Source organism: Zootoca vivipara, chromosome 9 (genome assembly GCF_965207765.1).
Source record: "Zootoca vivipara chromosome 9, rZooViv2.hap1.1, whole genome shotgun sequence".
In the NCBI taxonomy this organism is placed as follows: Eukaryota; Metazoa; Chordata; class Lepidosauria; order Squamata; family Lacertidae; genus Zootoca; species Zootoca vivipara.
The window spans coordinates 23,780,774-23,801,084 of NC_142592.1; the positions used below are offsets into that span (position 1 = coordinate 23,780,774).

Genomic DNA, 20,311 nt, shown 5'->3' on the forward strand with positions numbered 1-20,311 from the left:
CAGCGTAAAGAGCAAATAAGTTACACTGAATTCCAAATAACATTTCGCAATAACTCAGTGTTCTTTTACATAGGAAAAGTGGGAAGCGGGGGCAGTATTAGAAAGGTATAATATTGTGATCACTCAGAGGGTGTTCCCTACTAGTATTCAAAAACCTGGTTCTTATAATCATTTCTGCAAAGCCACCAGGGTATTACATCCACAGTTTATTGCATGCATTGTGTGGTAGTCTGTCAGGGAAAAGCTGATTATGTTTTATCCCACCCTCCCACCAGGGACACAGACCATTGCACATAGCCTATTGTGGGTACAACCATAATGGAAACAGGAAGGGAGTTGAGATTTTTTGCCAGCCAGAAACTGGAGAGATCTGAATGTAATGCACTTCTGTTTTGTACAATAATATATTTCCCATTTCCAGACTGATACAGACACACACTCTCTCTTTGTATAAAATTCTACCTAGATGCAGTTAAATCTTGCTCATTTCCCTCTCTTTTCAAATGCAGGCAATGATAATTGCTTTTACGTCTGATATGATTCCACGCCTGGTGTATTACTGGTCATTTTCCATTCCTCCCTATGGAAGTCAGAGCACTTACACCATGAAGGGGTACATAAACAACACACTTTCCATCTTTGCTGTGTCAGACTTCAGAAACGAAAGCAAGCCAGTCACTCTTCCCATGTTTGCCAACCAGACAACATGCAGGCAAGTCTATTTTCCCATTTAAAATAGCATATATATATATATATATATATATATATATATATATATATATATGGATATATACAGTCGTACCTTGGTTCTGGAACGCCTTGCGAGTTGAACGTTTTGGCTCCCGAATGCCGCAAACCCAGAAATGAGTGTTCCAGTTTGCAAACATTATTTGGAGCCCGAACATCTGACACGGCTTCCAACTGGCAATCAGAAGTGGCACCTTGGTTTCCGAAAGTTTTAGAAGTCGAACGGACTTCTGGAACAGATTCCATTCGACTTCCAAGGTCTGACTGTATAGTCTCTCTCTCTCTCTCTCTCTTGCACACATGTCTTTCCTCATACTTTACTTCTCAGCATTGCAAAGTAATAGTAAACAATGGTCAAAAGAGAAGATAAAAAAATGAAAGATTGTTAAGTGTCTACAAAATAATGCATTTCGGTAGATGTGATTTATCTGCATTTCCTTCTCATTATGGGACAGCTGCTATTCCTGCATTGCAGGGGGTTGGACTAGATGATCCTCAGGGTCCCTTCCGGCTCTACAATCCTACGATTACCGTATTTTTCCATCTATAAGACAAGGTTTTTAACCCAATTTTTAAGGTCTAAAAATGTGGGTCTTCTTATCCACAGAATTTAGCAATTATATATATATACAGTATATAAATACTGTAAATACGGAACTTGCTCTAGCAGTCCCAGCTCCTGGCAGTGGCGAGCCACGGGGCCTCCATAGTCTGCTTGCCTCCTCCCACTCTGCCCACCCTACAGCGGGGAGGGAGGCTGTAGGCAGTCCGTTTTTTGCCATGCAGTGTCTTCGCGCCGCCCGCACACAAATGGAGCCATGCGAAGATGCCGCACAGAAAAAACAGGTCACACACGCAGCCTGCCCCATGCAGCCCCATGCCTGTAGGGTGGGCAGAGGCAAGCAGATTGAGAATGCCCCACAGGAAAGGGGCTGCCTCTCCAGTTGGCCGTGGTGATCAAAGATATCTCTTCCCTCCACGCCTTTCCCGCAGGGCATTCTCAGCCTGCTTGCCTCCTCCCACTCGCTGTGTGTGCGATCTGTTTTTTCTGCGTGGCGTCTTTGCGCGGCTCCATTTGTATGTGGGCGGTGCGATGTTACACAGGAGGAGCGCAAGGCGTGATGTTTCACTGATGTTTAAGGCGCAGGGGGGGATATTACTTCAATCGCCGCGCTCTTCCTGTGTAACGTTGTGCTGCCCATGCACAAATGGAGCCGCACGAAGACACTGCATGGCAAAAACGGACTGCCTACAGCCTCCCTCCCAGCTGTAGGGCGGGCAAAGTGGGAGGAGGCAAGCAGAATCTCCGCAGGAAAGGTGAAAAGTGCTAAAAGTACCTTAATTTGAAAAAAAGCTTCACCACTGTTCCCCCCCCCCCCAAAAAAAGAGAAAACACTCAGCAATTGCCAGTGAGGGAACAGCTGATAGGCAACCTGTTAGAAGCATGGAGCTGTTAGCCCCTGGGAAATCCTCCCCCCCCAAAAAAAAAAAATTCAACAAGTCAGGGCAATTTCCCACAATTTTCTTCATTTGGGGTCCCCCAAAATAGGGGGCGTCCTATACATGGGGGCGTCCAATACACAGAAAAATACAGTACATTCTGCTTCACTTGTGTGTGCCTTATCAGGAGACTGGGATGGATTGTGCTCCCCCTTCTGGCCTGAGTGCCATATTGCAGTCTGCTGAAATGATTGCTTCAATGTCTTTGACCGTTAGGTACCGGGATTTCCGATACCCCCCTGGGCACGAACATCAATATGAACACAATATCTATTACTGGCATGTTATTGCAGCCAAGCTCTCATTCATCATTGTCATGGAGGTCAGTATATTTCCTCCTAAAAGGAGTTTCTTGTATTAAAAACCATGTCAGCATGTGTCTTCCATTTCTTCACCCTAAAGTTGCAGTATACTTTTTATACCTTGAGTAAGCCCATCCCAGCCATGCAATGGGGTGAAAATTTCTCAGGCATGTATTTCAGAAATTTCCTGGTGTGATCCTCATGAAAATCAATAAATTTGGGTGGGGGAGTTGGGCGGGGGGGGGGGGTCTACCCTACCCTAATTGTATACATTTCGGAAGAAAAACATACGAAAATTGTGCAAAATGAAATCCTCATGAATATCCTCTATCTAAAGCAAGTCTAAACAAAAGCTACCAGTTCTTCCCTTTCTCCTCTTCGGTGGAGAGTGGAGAAATACTGAGCAAATCTTGAATACTGTTTTTTGGGTGTGTGTTTTTTAACTGCCTTTCTGAAGACTGAGATAGGGAAAAAACAAAAAGGGAAAAGGTTTGTGAATGTGTTTTAAAAATTATGTTATTAGTAGCTAGTTTTTAACTCTGCTTGTAAGGATATTAAACTCCACTAAGATCTCTGCCTGCCACCCTAGTTGGGAGTTAAAAGAGCCATTGCACAAAAAAACCGATTTTTGCTTTCACTTGGTTAACTATTTGTTTTTTTGAAAGATGTTTGTGTATTGCTTAATTATTTACACTTCTAAGCAGTGTCCTTTTACATCAAAACAATCCACAGAAAATGGGACAATGAAGGAATAAATGTTTATCATAAAGCTGGACTACCTCATAGTGCCTGCTGGAACAAGAAAGCCTGATTCAGGCACCTGAAGTTCCGCAATAAGAATTTTATAATAGTAATTTTATTATTTATACCCCCCATATCTGTCTGCAAGGAAGGGGCCTGTCTAATCTCGGTTGGGATGGAATCCCACAGCCTTGGGCTCACAACCCTTAATGCACAGGGTGGCAGCGATGGTGCAAAACATAAAATGCATTCAAACTTTCAGCTCGGGGAAACACTGTTTCTTCACAAAGGGGGTAAATGGGCAGCTAGGGAGCTGCTGTCCATCCCCCGTCCCCCGAGTCTGTACCCAGGGGAGGACTCCAATGAGGGTCCTTCTCTGTCCATATTGCACAAACAGTGCATAGCTCTGTGGTCTCCATGATAGGTAGCACATTGGGATGGCACAGAAAAACAGCTGCATGGCGGGTGCTTTCTTAGCAGGGAGCAGAGAGAGAAATAAATTGCCACCTGGGCATGCTCTCAGAAACTCTCTTAGCAACCAGCAGGAAACCTTAAAGAAACATTTCCCCTTGCCGTGCATTAGAACAGACCAAGATGTGAGGTTGTTTCTTTGCATCTCCAGATTAGATCTATCTGTTGAAATGAATGTGGATGTGCAGATCTTCATGTGTCTTGTTATCTGAGTGCACATAGGTCATATCTGCACTATGAATTTAAAGTGCTATTGTATCATTTTAAATAGTACGTGATGGCTCCCCAAACCAAAGTATCCTGGGAACTGCAGTTTGTTAAGGGTGCTGAGAATTCTTGGGAGACCTCTATTAACCTGCCACAATTGCCAGAGTGGTATAACAACCAATCTCTTTTCCCAGGGAATTCTGAGAATTGTGGTTCTGTGAAGGGAATAGGAGTCACCTAACCTGACAATTCTCAGCACCCTTAAGAAACTGCAATACCCAGAATTCTTTGGGGGAAGCCGTAACAGTTAAAGTAGTGTAGTAGCACTTTAAATGTGTTTAGCAGATGTGGCCTACAGACTTCCAGATTGCGGCAAAAGTCAATAACTCGGCAATGTTACTCTCTTTTATAATGGTTGTATGCTGACTCTGTTTGTGTCCCCTCCCCCTCCCCCACCCAGCATGTCATCTACTTTGTGAAATTTGCTATTTCACACATAATTCCGGATGTGTCAAAGAAAACCAAAAGCAAAATTAAACGGGAGAAATATCTAATACAGACACTCCTGCACGAGAACCCTCTGAAATCTATGAAGAAAAATATGGGGAGCATCGCCGACAAAATATTAAAAGGCGCAGGTGGCACTTTCCGACCTAAAACTGAATAGAGACAGGACAGCCTGACAGTGGCTAATCATTGGTGTGTGAATCTTTCTACCAAAACAAACAAACAAAGGGATTGGACCAAAGACTTGGTAGAACGTAACTGCAAAGGAAGAAGTGAATGCTCGTAAACAGAATGGATAAGCATTTCATCGTGGTTTTTGTTGGCTGTTATAAAGGGGCTGTCTTAATCGAAACTGTTGTGGTGTGCCTTCCAGCTGTATGCCATTTGAAACCAAACCTCAGAAACCAAACCACTTGTCTTAAGAGTGACACGGCTTATTCGGACCAGTTTTGAATACTTTGATTGCCTTGTCCAGCTTCATCAAACTGGGTAGAAATGGACACTGTGGCAAGGAGGGGAAACAGGGCTGCATACGCTGGCCTCAGCCTCGAGCCACCTCCGCTCAAATGTACAGTCCGCACAAAATGAATTAAAGCAAAATGGCAATCCTAAGGTAAGGGGGGGAACTACTCTTGTGTTCCATAAAGCCTTAAGAGATACTGTATGTATACTGAAGAGAACGCAGTAATGATCAACCAGGAGTGGCCAGTGCAGTGGGGTAGGGACACCCCCTGCTCCCCTGACAGCAGTGTTGTTGCTGCTGCTTAATGGGGCAGTGCAGGGCTGGGGCTGGGTGCCAGTGAAGTGAAGGCAGCAGTAGAGCAAATCCAGTATCTCCTTCCTGCACAGGCCCAACCTGACTGCCATGCTGCCCCATCCCATTAAGGTGAACAAAATAACACACCATGATGGCCAATAACCATGGCACTAAGCACTATTTATAGACTAATACAAATGATCAGAAATTGCAACCAAAATCTCTAAATCTTCTTCACCAGTCGCGGTAGAATAACTCAAAAGTTTGAAATATACATAATCTGTCACCAAATACCGCCAGAACAGAGTTTCCAGATAACCAATCTGTTTTGTTCAATGCTTCATCAGCCAATCTTGATCAATTCTTCATCAGCCAGACTTGTAAGAATTAATATGAGAAGTATGCAGTTCAATTTCTTAACAAGCCGATCTTACATGTAAGTAAATATAAACGCTGTAGAAAATATGCTCTGGATCAGTGCTCATATGATATTGTAGTCACTGATGCTGGTAACAAATTGTAAAGCTGTTTTTGGACCGTCCCATTAAGGAGCAGCAGAACCACTGCTGTACAAGCAGCCACGTGGCCTTGCTCCCCTGCACTGGCTGCTCCTGCGTTCAGCATAATATAAAGGGATTTGCATCCCAGTCAGAGCCATACTGTCACTGGCACCTCTGCAGATTAGAAGAGTCACAGAGGAGTGGACACTTTAGACCTGCCTTTGTTTTTGCTCTGTGTTCTCTAATTTTCCACCTCTCATTTCCACCTGAATGTTCCTAGAAGTCTCTGGCAAGTAGTTCGCGGTGCTAGCAGACATTACAGTTTTGCTTCATGGATCTATAGCCATTCTTCTGCTTCACTGGAATCCCAAGCTCATGTCAATTTCTGGAGAATGTCTGAGCGTCCAGCTGCCATCTAAAACTATTGAGCTCCAAAATGCGGAGCGGAAGATCTTGCACTGGTTTGTAGTTTTGACTATAGACGTGTCAGGCCTGGTCAATGTAATGCATTACAAAAGGCACCATCAAGAAATATTAAATGGGATGGAGAAAGCCTTTTCAATCATTCAGAATGTTGAACAAATATTCAAGTCCCAACTTCCAGACCATGAGAGCATTGTGCCTGTTGATCCATGGGTATTTACACACACACACACACACACACACACACACACACACACACACACACACACCTCTCTTCACTTAAGTAAACATATACATGAACAAGCAACCACATAGAGGAGGAGATATCTCCATGTGCCTGTGTATATAATACAGTGGTACCTCAACTTACGAACGACTCGACAACCGAATTTTTCGACTTACGAATGGGGGTAATGGCCGCGCGCTTATGAATGTCTCGACATCCGATAGGATAGGGATTTTTTGACTTATGAATTTTTAGATAGGGTTGCTTCAACTTACGAATTTTTCTGTTTCCAATGCATTCCTATGGGGAATCGCGTTTCCAATGGCGTTTTTCGACTTACAAATTTTTCAACCTATGAAGGTGCCTTCGGAACGGATTAAATTCGTAAGTCAAGGCACCACTGTAATTTGATTCAGGTAAGTATGGTGTGTGTGTGTGTGTGTGTGTGTGTGTACATAAGCAAGTGTGAATTCTGAGTTGGCCTAATACATTTTGCTGCTTGAGGTGAAGGACAAAATGGTGGACCCACATATTCTGTGTGCCGAAGGTTACCAGACTGGCTGTAAAAGTACATGACACACACAACTCTATCCTCCAATATCTCACCCTTGAGCCTCACCCTCATAATCTGCCACCTGAGGCAGCTGCCTCCTTGGGCCTAATGGTAGAGCTAACTCTGATTCTAAAGAGGTCAATGAAAACAATAGTCTGATGTGTAACTTGTGTCACCAGCAAAGGAATATTTAGAATGGGGTGCAGCTTATAGTGTTTTATCATCGGGTTGCCAACTTGAATAAAATGTTTGGGGGGAGTGTGTGGAGATAATCCCCGCCCCACAAAATAAATCACAAGATATGGTGCACACACTCCATTTGAATGGCAATGCCCGTCAACTGGGGAGGAGCTCAAATATTTTTTGGGGGGGGCAAAGGGACCTCAGCCCCTAGGAGTTGGCTCCTATGTTTATCACTGTTTCAGGAACAACTTGCTGGTATTGTAAGGAGTACATTGGTTCACAGAGCATTGAAGGTCTTTGTGCCAATTGATTTTGCAAAGCTTTTGATTGATCTAATAAAGATTACAAATAGAGGTGCAATCAGTTTAGAATATTTGACAGTAATGGCTGCTTTATTAAGTGTTTTTTCCCCAAGAAACAGTTACAACAGACGGATGTGTTGATGATGATGAAGTAGTGTGCTGTGAAACTCTGACCACTGACAACTTGTTCTGACATTCGAATTAAGAGACTTACTCAAAAGATCTATTGTTTTACTGTGTTAATTGTGTGTCAGCTATGAGGCAATGTGGCTAACTTTACATTTAATAGGGGAGCCATTAGGGGAGACATAAGTGTTACTTATATATGAATATATATTATGAAATACAGAGTTGCAGTTTTGAGTAATTGATTTTGTTTTAATCATGGTAACAGAAAAGAATATTGATGTAATGCTTGCATGAGATAATCTTCTGTATTGCTGCTTCATTTTATCTCCCATCAATGCAACTTGACATATTTGTTATGTTGTATAATATGCACACACACCATAATGAATATGTTCTAGAGATACCTCCAATGAGGCCTGATGCTATGGCATGCAATCTTATGCTCAAAAGTACATTGCACTGTGTTCAGTGGGTCTTTTTCCTCAGGGAGCAATTGGGTCTGCAATCACATGCACATTTACTGGGAATAAGATCCACTGAATACAACACAACTTATTTCTAGTATGCATGGATAGAACTGTGATGAGAATATATAGTTTTTTTCAGATAGGGTATCAACAAAGAAAAATTAGATATCCATCCCAGGTTCAGATCCTGAACTAAAATTACAGTTTCTGGTATCCTATTTCATGCCACGCCTTATCTGTCTCTCAGTATTTCCTATTTGCAGACTACTATACCTCCCCAAAATTATGGATCATACCAAGTGTTATGCAGACACTTACCATGAGGCATAATACTGTAATTTAAATTTCTACACTATAATGCATATATTTTGGCTGGTGTCCAGTGCTAATTATACTCACGTTACTCTTGTCCATTAATCCCAATGGGTCTACTCTGGGTATGTCATGGATCCCACCCTTTATTTGTACACCTTCTTTATATAGATTTTAAAATTTCTGTTTCATCTATTCTGAAAAGTGAAGTCATCATTTGAGTTCATGGATTTCAGGCTAAAATTTTACATTCAGCATCAAATAACTAGAGGTTCATGTCTCAAGACTTGGTTGCTCAAATTGGTGCTTGTTTGAATTGATATGAAAGACTTCCTGTGCTGTTGGCTCTGTGATAGGTATTTAGTGCATGCAGGGCATCATGTGATAATATTATCATCAGGTGATGAGCACACATATGGAGATTCACCCTTTCTTTGGGCATATTGCCTGACATGGAAATCACTCTTCCCTGAACAGCATTTTTCCCATTCAGTAATAGTTTATCCATAAGTTTCCCATAATACATACAAGTTCTGCTCCCCTTCCTAGAATTAACTCAATTAGTCTTTATCTACAATATTATATATAGTGCATGAACCGCGGGGCAGGATTCCTGAAAGATGCATGAACAAAAGGGGTGTGAGCTTTTACCAGAAATCTACAATCCTGCTTTTTGAATCTAGATTGATTGATCTGAACCATCCTGCTCTATATCTTGAACTTTTCTGCAGTCCCATACACACTTACCTGGGAGTGAATCCCATTTAACTCGATACATCCTTACTTAATCCCATATAAGACTGCTCTGTCGGACATTTTTTTTAAAAAAAACTTAGGTAGGCCCAATAATGTTAATGGGAAAAATGTTTTTTTTCTAATTACATCACTGCTGCACAATAATTTTTAAATTGGAGGTTAAAAAGAAGAGCGACCAGTAAGTGGTATTATACACTTTACAGAGCTTCTATGCAACAGATTAAAAAGCCAACAAGACTTTTGGTAATGACCTATAGAAATTAGAAAGAGTTCATGCAGGAATAAAGTTTGGAAGATTGTTTTGCAGATTATTACTTCCATTAGTTATATATTGGCTTTGGTTGTAACCGTAATGCAAGCTGTTTTGTCAACAACAGACAGTAACCGCGATAGCGATAAGTCCCAGGCATCTCACAGCAAGAAGCGCTGGGCCAGCATTTGGGGGATCAAGCTGTGAATGAATATTTCAGAGGATTCCCCTGGCTTAATAGTATTTACTAAGAACATGTCTCTGTACTTTTCTGATAATATTGACTATTATGTTCTGAACTGAATTTTTCCTCTTCTTTTTATTTATTATCATTGTAATAAAGTTGATTTTATAATGTAACATACTTAATATTGGCCTTTTTTAAAAAAAAAAACATGACTGCAACACTGAATAATCTACCGATAAGTGTTATTGAGAGGGTGTTTATGACTATTGCCAGACTGTAAATTTTCAATTATCCGAAACATTGAACACATAGTTCTACATACGAATGAATGCAATTTTCTTAAAAGAAACATAAAGTCTACAAATGATCTAAAGCCTATGGAAGTCAGGGAAAAGGCCATGGAGCAGGGCTTACGTGGGAAGTGCTAGGAGGGAACAAGGTGGTGGTGAGGGTGAGTCTATTTAGACACACTGGAAGAGGCAACGCAGCACCCCTGCCTATGTCCACAAAGCCCTGACCTCTCCTCTACCTGCCCAGGTGTCATAGACTGGCTGGATGCAGAGGAAGTTGCGCCTAAGCCATGGTTCACTGCTATTAGTGAATTGCCATTTAATTGTAGCAACTGCCTCCCCATCTACCACATTAAATTCATCCAAGCAGCAACTATTCTTCCAGGGCTGAGGTGATCAGATGCTGCAGTCCATTTTTTATTGTTTAAATGGAACAAAATGTAAAATAGATCCTGTTGAGATGTATTGAGAGACTGAGGAGGGAGGGGTTGGGACAGCACTGTCGTCCCCCGTCCCCCAGCATAGGGACGTAATAGCACAGGAGGTGGCTTTAAGCTGTTTTTAAACAAGCTGATCCCATTAAGAACCAACTTCTTCCTCCTGCCTTGATGCATAGAGTGGCTGAGTGAATCAAGGCAGGCATGCTTATTTCCACAAATGTACAACTGGTGTTTGCTCTTCCCCCACTTTACGCAATCCAGTTTTTATACACGAGTGGTCACCGTCTCCTGTTACTGCGACCTGCTACAAACATCTGGTGCAAGGATTCTGCGTTAATAAGGGGCTGTTACACTAGAAATATTTCATGTAAATGAATGCAACTGAACTTGCAGTTTAGCAGCGGAGCTTCTTTTGACAAACTTTGCTCCAGGAATTCTTTAATCAACCAGTTATTTTCTAAAATATTCTGCCTGCTTAACACCGCCCTAGCTTGAATGACTCATATTTCATCAGCTGCAAACGTGCAATATTCTCCCCACCCCCACCCCCCTCTCTCTCCCCCCACATTTTACACTTCCTGCTTGTCTGAGAACTTGAGGGACAACTAGGATTTAGAGGCTGGCACTTAATCGCCCGCATTCGTACTAATCTCGCATGGGAATTGACAAATCACACAAGAATTGTCGTCTTCTTTTTTATTCCTCGTACTGGGAAAGTTGGGGAACAGGCAAGGGAGTTTTTAGCTCAGTGGTGCCTGAAGCCATATTGTGCCAAACACCTGTTGGAAGAATTATGGATTAGTAACAACTAGTTATTATAGTAGAAAAACGCAGCATAAAGGAAGATAAATGTTCCTTTAACAGCAGAGCTTCTTTGGGAAAATTCAGCCATGTTAAATGTTAAAAATAAGTCTCTCTTTTTTTAGTATTCCCCTCTCCAAATGTAACTTAAAAATGTAGGTGTGGTTTTGGCCAGTGACTTGTTCATGAGCTAAATAAGGTGGAATCTACACACATATAAAAACTGTTCTGAAAAGGCTTTATTGAAAAAAGTTTTTTTAAAAAAAAATACACTGAATTTCCCATAAGGCTCACCATCGCTATCTAGTGTCACATTGTATATTGCACTTAAAACACACTTATCACGTTTTATTTGCAGTCATAGAATTCATTTTAGCTGAGCCTAGTGAAAGTATTACTCAGTCTGTCTGAACATTTTGTAAATATATTTAAGGACTCCTATCATTGTAATTGTTTTATGCGAATGAGTCTTCTAGACCATCCCCATTATGAATAGACGCTGAGCAAGGTGTAGAAACAAACACTTAATGCGGAAAATTAAGAAACTGTGCTATGCTCTCCTGCCATGACCTAAACACACGGCTTCACTTGACTAGAACATGTTTGATACATTTATCTTTCCCGCCCTGTCCCAAGTGCACAAGCCATAGCTGTCAACTTTCAGATTTGAAAATAAGGGATCAGCAGCAGCATCACCTGTCCCGGGGACAGTCTACGGTATATCTAACAATCCAGGTTAGCAGCGGGAAACAGCGCTGGAATAAGGGAATTTCCAGCAAAAAAAAAGGGAAGGCTGACAGCTGCGGCTTGGAATAAGGGAGTTTCCCGCAAAAAAAGGGAGGGTTGACAGCTATGGCACAGGCTATGCTAGAATATAGCTCTATCTAAGCATATCTTCATAATAACTCTGTGATTCAAAACTGAACAGGCATCAGGCATAGCAGACATTAAAAGATGCCACCTTTAGCGGCTTTGGTGACACAAAACCCTGGAATCCCCTTGGTGATGGGTGGGCTAGAAATCATATAAACAAGCAGGCATGCAAGCAATTACCGGAGATGCGCAGGACCTCCCAAGTAGCAATGCCAAGTGTGCGTATGCGCATCTCATCATTCATGTTGTCATGAACTGGCAGGACAACGGGGAGGAGGAAGAGGATCCCGGCAAGGGGTGTAGCCAGGACTGGGAAGCACCAGGACAAGCTGGGGGTGGGAAAGGGGAGGATGGTGTAGGAAGTACTCATGGGGTGATGGAGGATGATGAGGGGATGAGGGTCAGGGCACAGGAACCAGAGCAGCAGGACCTATCACCAGAGCCAGAGGGGCCCAAGTCTCCACAAATATGAGGCATAGGGAGCAGCAGGTGAAATGCTCTAGGAGGCCAAGGCAGGCAAAGGCCCACAGCTGGCCAGGTGGGTCTCGCTAGCTCTGGGAGGAGCTGGGTGATTCCTCAGCTGGAGTAGGCTTTGACCAGGTGAGAGTCACCTGCCTCATCAAGCCCAAATGCAGCAATCAGCAGGAATAGTATAAAAGGGGAGCAGAGGTGAGGTGCAGTGTCTTCTCAACTGCCCATGTTGAGAGCTCTTGACTTGGATTTTCCTGGACCTCCATGGAACTGCTTTGGGTTTGACTCTGGACTGTATCCTGACTGCTGGGCTTCAGACTTGGCTACTTGCATTGACCCTGTGCCTCGTTTCTTGACCTTCAGACTTTGAACTTGGCCTACTGACTTGTTGCCAGGTAGGCCCAGGGGTTCAGAACACATGTGATGCTACAGTTGTACAGTGTAGTAGTTATGGCTGTGCACACACAAATACTGATCTGGGACCAGAACTTTGGATTGGCACAAATGTGATATGGGGCATTCCAGGCCCGGCTTGACCTAGACCGAGGCCCTGTCAGGGTTGAGACAGATGACGAGGAAGAGTGGTGGCTAGCCCCCCCCCCTGACGAGCCCCCACAGAGGCAAGCCCCCACAGAGGAATCTGAGGAATTCACACCTGGGGAAGACTGGTGGAGGCACTCCTCGGAAGAAGAGCAATCTGACAGGGAGGAGGGAAGATCAGAACTGCAGCAACAAGTCGATCCAGAACCAGGCCCCAGTCAGGCAGGTTATCAGATGGCCCCTTCCCCCCTCCCTTCTCTGCAAGGGAACGCAGAGCTGAAAAACGCCGGCTGCAATTGGAAACAGCTGCAGCTCATAAAAAGAGGGGGGGAACCTGCTACTTAAGAGAGAGGTGGGCTGGCCACTCCTCAGCGTCTGCAACGTCGTACTGAAGTGCCTAGTTCATCTTGTCTTTGGTTCCTGTGATCTTGATCTGGCTTCCTTGACCTCGGCTTTTGGACTTCTGGCTTCCCTGACCTCGGCTTTTGGACTTCTGGCTTGACTGACTTTGGCTACTCTTGACTCCAAGTAAGACTTCTGGCTTGAACTGACCTTCCCTACTCTTGACTCCTATGTAACTGCCTGACTTCAACTGACTCTGACCAGTCTATTGACCTTGGCTTGTCCGACCCCGTCTGCTGCTCTTCAGTGTGCCTACTTGCTGGCACCTTAACAGGCCCTGAATTGATTTGGGAGCCAGCCCTAATGTTTTATTAGGATTTTAAATCCTAATTAAATGTGGTTGGAACAGGGGCAAAATGAGACACACACACCCTCACAGCCACATGCTTACTCAGGGTTTTAAAATTTGCCTGACTGTCTCTACCCGATCTAACCAAAGTCCAATTCAGTTTGGGATGTGGGCCTTGGTTAACTCATGTGCATAGTCCCAGGAGTGGTACCCACTTGCCACAAAGGTGTTGTCCCCGCATTCACCACATCTGTGGCAGTGAATAGACTAAGATACAATCCATTGTGGTTATTACTTGCTTTTAACTGTATTTGCAGTGACTGTAAAGAAATTGGGGTGGAGCAGCAACTGCTTTGGAGGCTATCTTATTTCACTTTGCACATCACACTTTTCTTACGAACTTGGGATTATTTCCATACTGGCAAAAGCATGGAACCTATGTGCTGCATGTGGCTATCATGCATGTGTGTATCTAAAACTGAGTATTGCAAAGCCCATAGTGTAAGATGCCATTCGTAGCAGTTTACCAAACTGTACACATGACAAAACACTTCCCTAGGCATATGCTACATGCAATGACCGCCATATACAAATGTTGCACTTTTTTCTTTTTTACACAGAAGTCCTTTACGGGGAGAAAAAGGCACAATCGTTTCCTGGAAGAGCTGCAATTTTTATTTTTTGCCCTAGAATTTTCAGCACTCTCCTTTCCAATCATGTTATTTGTCAGTTCATTTAACCAGTTGTAAACTAAGTACAGGGATGCAGGGGGCGCTGTGGTCTAAACCAGAGCTTAAGGCTTGCCAATCAGAAGGTCGGCGGTTCGAATCCCTGCAACGGGGTGAGCTCCTGTTGTTCAGTCCCTGCTCCTACCAACCTAGCAGTTCGAAAGCACATCAAAGTGCAAGTAGATAAATAGGTACCGCTCCGGCGGGAAGGTAAACACTGTTTCTGTGTGCTGTTCTGGTTTGCCAGAAGTGGCTTAGTCATGCTGGCCACATGATCCGGAAGCTTTGCGCCAGCTCCCTCGGCCAGTAAAGCAAGATGAGTGCCGCAACCCCAGAGTCGTCCGCGACTGGACTTAAGGGTCAGGGGTCCCTTTACCTTTAAATACAAACATATATATTTTTCAGTTTGTAGGCAGAAATTCATTTCTTGGTATATAATGCATGCATACTGATGCTCGCACCATACTAACAGTATGATCCTTACCATGTCTGCCCAGACTTTTTATATAGGATCAGGTTGTTTGATGTTTTATTATTTTATGTGTTGGAAGCTACCCAGAGTGGCTGGGGCAACCCAGCCAGATGGGTGGGGTATAAATTATTATTATTATTATTTTAATAAGTCTGAATGAGTTCCATGGGGCTAACTCCCAGGTAAGTGAGTTAAGGATTGCAACTGAAGAGAATTAATTCTATGGTGAGCTGCTCTCCTCCAGATGTAAATGGCATGATCTGAAAGCCCTGGGCAATCCCTCAACCTGAACAGAGAGAGGGATGAGGATGACTATAAATCTCATAGCAAAGTCAGCAGGATAATCGCAGATATTTTGTACAGCATTGTCCTCAGCAGAGGTTGGTCTCTCCTAGATCCTTAATGGAGTAGATAACAGCTGAGAGAAGATATTTGCAGCCAGTTATTTCCCTTTACTTGGCAAGTCTCTTCGCAGCCTAAGGGCATAAAGCGGGAGACTGCAGAGGGGATTAGCAGACTTTCTTTTCAGCATTACTGATGTGCCAGACTGATGACTCTATTAGCATTGTGTCTGGTGAAAGATTTATTTCATGCATTGTCTTCAGAAGCCCATCACAAATGCAACAGCCCCATGAGTTTCCAGGGTCCATTTTGTTCACTCCCCCCCCCAAATAATGGATTGTAGTGGCAACTTGGTCTGCTGATGGCCATGGAAGAAGATTTCAGCATTTCCTAGGCACCATGACAACATGGTATTCTATAAGTCTTAATTGTTGTTGTATATGTTTATATACCACTTTCCAGCCTGAAGGGGTGTGTTTGCAAGGAAGTAAACAACCTAGTCATATACAACCAATAAAGCCAAGAAAGAAATGATTCAGATCTCCCAGTTGCAAAATAAAAGGAACAAAACATTAGAATCAGGGAATAAAAACAGTTGCTTAATAGAAAAAGTGCACAAAAGAATATTTACCAACTCCTGGAAAGAAGAGACAAAAAGAGCCAAACACACCTCCTAAGGAAGGGAATTCAAGTATCTGAGTGTCATTCTGGAGAAGGCTGTGTCCCATTGACTTAGAAATCTGACCCCAGAGACAGGTAGAACTCAAGAGGAGAGCCCTCTTTCAGATACCCTGGACTAGAGATGCAAAAGGAAGGTGATTCTTGTGGATTCCAATATGAGCTGAGCTGATCCACAACTCCCAGACTAACTCCAGGTCAAAACATCACTCTCCCTCACATTTGGCCCTTCTCCAAATACTGTATTGCAAATCAGTTGTATTCCTGGTTTTCAATACCTGGAATAGACTTCAAATCTGTTGGCAGTACTAAGTGCAACCCTTTCAACTGCAGAAACAATTGCTAAAGCTGTAAACAGGGCAAGCTTCAAAAAACAAATTAATTTCCATCTTAGCCTCAAGCAGAAGATTTTCCCCCCTCTAAGATTATGTGTGAATGGTGAACCATTCATACAATTCAATGTATAGGTGCTGCCATGAGTAATTGAATATATTAATAAAGCCTATTATTCCTGCCATAAGCTATTATTTCAGGATAAGTCTTTTAGTGTAACTTGAGGCAAGCAATTCTCCCAGCTTTCCTTTGTTTGATTTCACATAGTTTGCCTGGAATTGAGCTAGATTGAAACTCATGCCCCTTTCATATTAGGTACAGCCAGTTCATTTAAACAGACTCTGGGGATATTAGTGCCGAAGTATTCATGAGACAAACCAAGCCGTAACGTGTATCTGAAATACGTGTAAGAACACTTAGGCCTTCTTGTTTTGCAGATTTAGTTTTATTTTAATTGGGCTTTATGTGTATCCACTGGGTATGTGTTTTCTTTTTAATGAAAAAATTAAGGCCAGTCTGGTGAATTATTTTATTATTGACAATGGTGCACAAATTGAGGAAGGGATGGAACTGCAAAAGCGTCTCGAGTTTTGAATCCCAAATGAAGGCTAATTCAAAGATGCAGACTTTTGACTTGACAGTGTTTGCTGAGTCTGAAGAGTCTGATACTTTGCCGCTTTGCCTTGTACATGATTGCTTTAGGATCTATTTGGACTGGGTTCAGAACTCAATGGTAGACTACATGTTTCATATATAAAGTCCAGGGTGCCTCCAGATATGAGTGATTTAGCAGCAATATACCAGTTGTGATTTTTCTGCTTCAGGATATGTGTGTGTGGAATATAAAGTCTCCATCCAGACCTGTTGATTGTGAATAGGTTGGAGGGTGATTTTGTGTGTGTGTCAGGTTTGTAGCATGACCCCTTCATTGTGGTCGCAATCCTGGCTCCCGCTGAAACCGTAATTTAAGCAAAGTAAAGGAAAGGGAAGGCTGCTGTTGAAATTATTTTACTTTTTTAAAAAACAACAACCTGAGCTGTTAAGGCTTTATCTGCTGTTAGTCTGTTGTATTTTAAACAATTGCTTTTGCTTATTTTTATGGTTGCTTTTACTTGTATCATATGTATTGGAAACTGCATTTTGATATTACATGCTGGCATCCTTTAAAAAAATGAAAATCTTGATGTCTGCCTGAAAAAAAATAATGAAATGGATCTTACAAATTAAAGGAGAGTAAAGGGAGAGAAGCATTCACTCAAGAAAAGAGAACAGTGTCGAGTTCCTTGAGCTTGATCTGAAGATAGACATAAGAGATCACAAATGTTGGCATATGTGGGAGGAAAATATCCACAATGTATCTCTAGTCTTTTCCCCCCTGAGACCAAAGATGGTCTTCCAGTTGTTAAGACTCCAACTCTCATTAGACCCAGTCAGCATGACCAATGCTCAGGGAGCTGCAGTCGGGATATATCTTAAAGAGGTACACATTCCCCACCTCTGCCCTAGACCAGATTTGGTGGGGGACGGTTGCTCTAATATTTGCTCCGAGTTGCACCTAAAGTCTCCAGCCTTTCAGTCCAACTGTACCCTTTGAAGCACACAAATACAGCATGTACCCTTAAGCTAATAAGCACAGCACCAAAAGCATATGAAGAGGGATCCAAGGTCAAAGCTCTAAATCCAAACTTGGGGAGTGGCAGAGCAAACATTAAATCTTTGTCTTAAAAGAAGAAGAAGAAGAAGCAAGAGACAGATGTGGAATCTCCCCAAGTTAATAAAGAGCTATAGCTCTCTCCTGTCCTTTAAAGTGTAAACAGAAAGTCTGCTGAACCTAATCTGTTATGCCAGTTTTTTCTTTTTGTTTTTTATTACTGCTAGAATACAATGCCTGTGAAACTGACCAAAGGCTCTGTCAGGAGTTGGTTTTTACTCTGCCAAGTCTTTATAGGTGCTTGTTTACATACAGCTGCCTAAGGCCAATACATTTGGTTCCCCCATGTGAACAGTAAAAAATGAAGAATGAAAAATTGGGGTTTAAGGTGATTAGAGGCATGATTCAGCCAAAGATAAATATTTGTAGATAACTGAGGCCTAGTCCCATTGATCCTTGTTGAGTTCCTTCCCATTGAAATCGGTAGGATGGGCAAGTCTGTCAGTTGTTCAGTCCCCCCACCCCAAATCTTAAAAACAGTTCTCCACATTTCCACATCGTTTTGTGATTTTCCTGAAAATTCTCATGAAAATTCATAAGCATGTTAATGCATTTTTTCCTATTATACCCATGTTTATATGCAATTTTGCCTAATATGTGTGTTTCTATGCACAATTTACCCTAAGATACACATTTCTGTATGCATTACACAGCTTGAGAACTGCAAAATTTAGGGAAATGTGAATTTCGAAGGATGGGTGAATTTCAGCTGTGTTGTTTCAGAAATTGTGAATTAGGTCAGTACGCCTTTAAATGTGTACTGAATGTGATAGTTTATTTACACATTAGAGAAGATATTTTCTACCCAGTTTGGACGAAACGGGACAGAATTGATTACTTCAATATACTTTGTACAGGCTTTAATGTACAGTACGCTGAATCCAGAGTTCAGTCTGGTTTGGAGAGTGGCTTCCAACCCATCCTATATTCTAAAGATTGAAAGATTAAGATGACTCAGGACCTCCATTTTCCCCATCTCTCACTACATAGTTGAAATTGGTAAGCCAAATACAGTAGTTAGCCAGTCATCTGAAGCATCCTGCCAAATAGAGGGAAAAACCCTTTACCACCTTTTTGCATATGATCAGAAGAAAGGGGTAAGAAAATTATCCTCATTTGGCAGTACATCACAGGCAGTGGTAAATAGTCATCTTTATTGAACTTTTATCAAGTGGTGTATAATTTTTTTTGAAATAAGTCAATAAAATATAAATAAGTGTTGTAGCTATTCACTTTTATTTATTTCCTATTTCTATTCCAGTGGAATAGAAATTTATTTATTTATTAATAAATAATTTATTTATTAATGAATTTATTTATTTATTTCCTATTTCTATTCCAGTGGAATAGAAATCGCATACCCACTTCATCCCTAAAATAAGTTGATTATTACTCTCAGAAGTGCCCTGTAGAGGGAGCAACTCTTTCATTTAGCAGCCAAAGGCAAGCAGAAAAACCAGAATGGGAAACTATTTACCTTGAGAAAAGTGAAGTGTGTGTGTGTGTGTGTGTCCATAACATTTCAGATATAAACATATACCACTTTTATGCAAAATAAATGTCTTTTAAAATGTGTTGTGGGGAAAATAGTTAGGTTGTACTTGCTTTCATTTTTATTATGTATTTTGTGTTTTTATTTTGTGGTTTTTATGTTGTGAACCGCCCTGAGATTTCCGGGTCATAGGGTGGTATAAAAATAAGGAAGATAATAATTGATATGAATGCACTTTTTATTACTACATTTATATCCCATCTTTAACCCAAGGGGCTCAGCATGGTGTAAATGGTTACACACCCACACCCACAAACACAAACATATTTTATCCTCACAGCAACCCTGTGCAATAGGCTAGGTTGAGAGGCAGCGACTGACCCATAGTACATAACCCAGTGAGTGTCATAGATTGAGTGTGGATTTGAACCTGGGACTAGAAATCCATTTTACCATTGCGGGGACGACTGCGGTCAGGTGACCTGTGTCCCGGCTCAGTCGACTTTCCAGATGCCAACTGTTGATGGAGAACTGCGAGGCCTTTGGCTCATTGCATTTACTGTAACCCAGATTTGAACCAGACAAACACTTCAGGCTGAAGACACTTTCTGTTCTGGATTGTTCTCTATGTGGCAACCGTTTGTATCAATACACAACACTTTCAGGCATCTGCCCTGGGCCCTGCTTTAAAACAGCAAGAGAGGGACCGCTGCCATTTTGATTTCCTATGGCGACCCTGTCGTACTGTTGCCAGGAGCACTGTGGGAAATTTAAATGGTGGTTTTCACCCACCTAAAAGCAACTGAAGCCCTTCAAGCTGCAAAGTGGCCCCAATTTTTACCTTTTCAGGATGCAGGTGGGGTGGTAACTACCAGCAAACGAGCCCATCAAAGAGAAGTTTCTCCCTTCTGAGTTTGTTTTTCTACATG

The 20,311-nt window shown here is 42.2% G+C and overlaps 1 protein-coding gene across 2 annotated transcripts in view; it reads left to right on the plus strand.

The window, feature by feature from the left end:
• The window catches only part of ANO6 (anoctamin 6), a 71,513-nt gene extending 65,229 nt beyond the window's left edge, over positions 1-6,284 (plus strand). The window contains exons 18-20 of one of the 2 annotated variants that reach the window (XM_060279623.2): positions 510-712; positions 2,464-2,569; positions 4,429-6,284. In XM_060279623.2, coding sequence (XP_060135606.2) covers positions 510-712; positions 2,464-2,569; positions 4,429-4,635 — 516 coding nt within the window. In that variant the 3' untranslated portion in view covers positions 4,636-6,284. The remainder of the gene's footprint in view (positions 1-509; positions 713-2,463; positions 2,570-4,428) is intronic. The other variant, XM_035126527.3, reaches the window with a different exon arrangement.
• Positions 6,285-20,311: the final 14,027 nt, after the last annotated feature.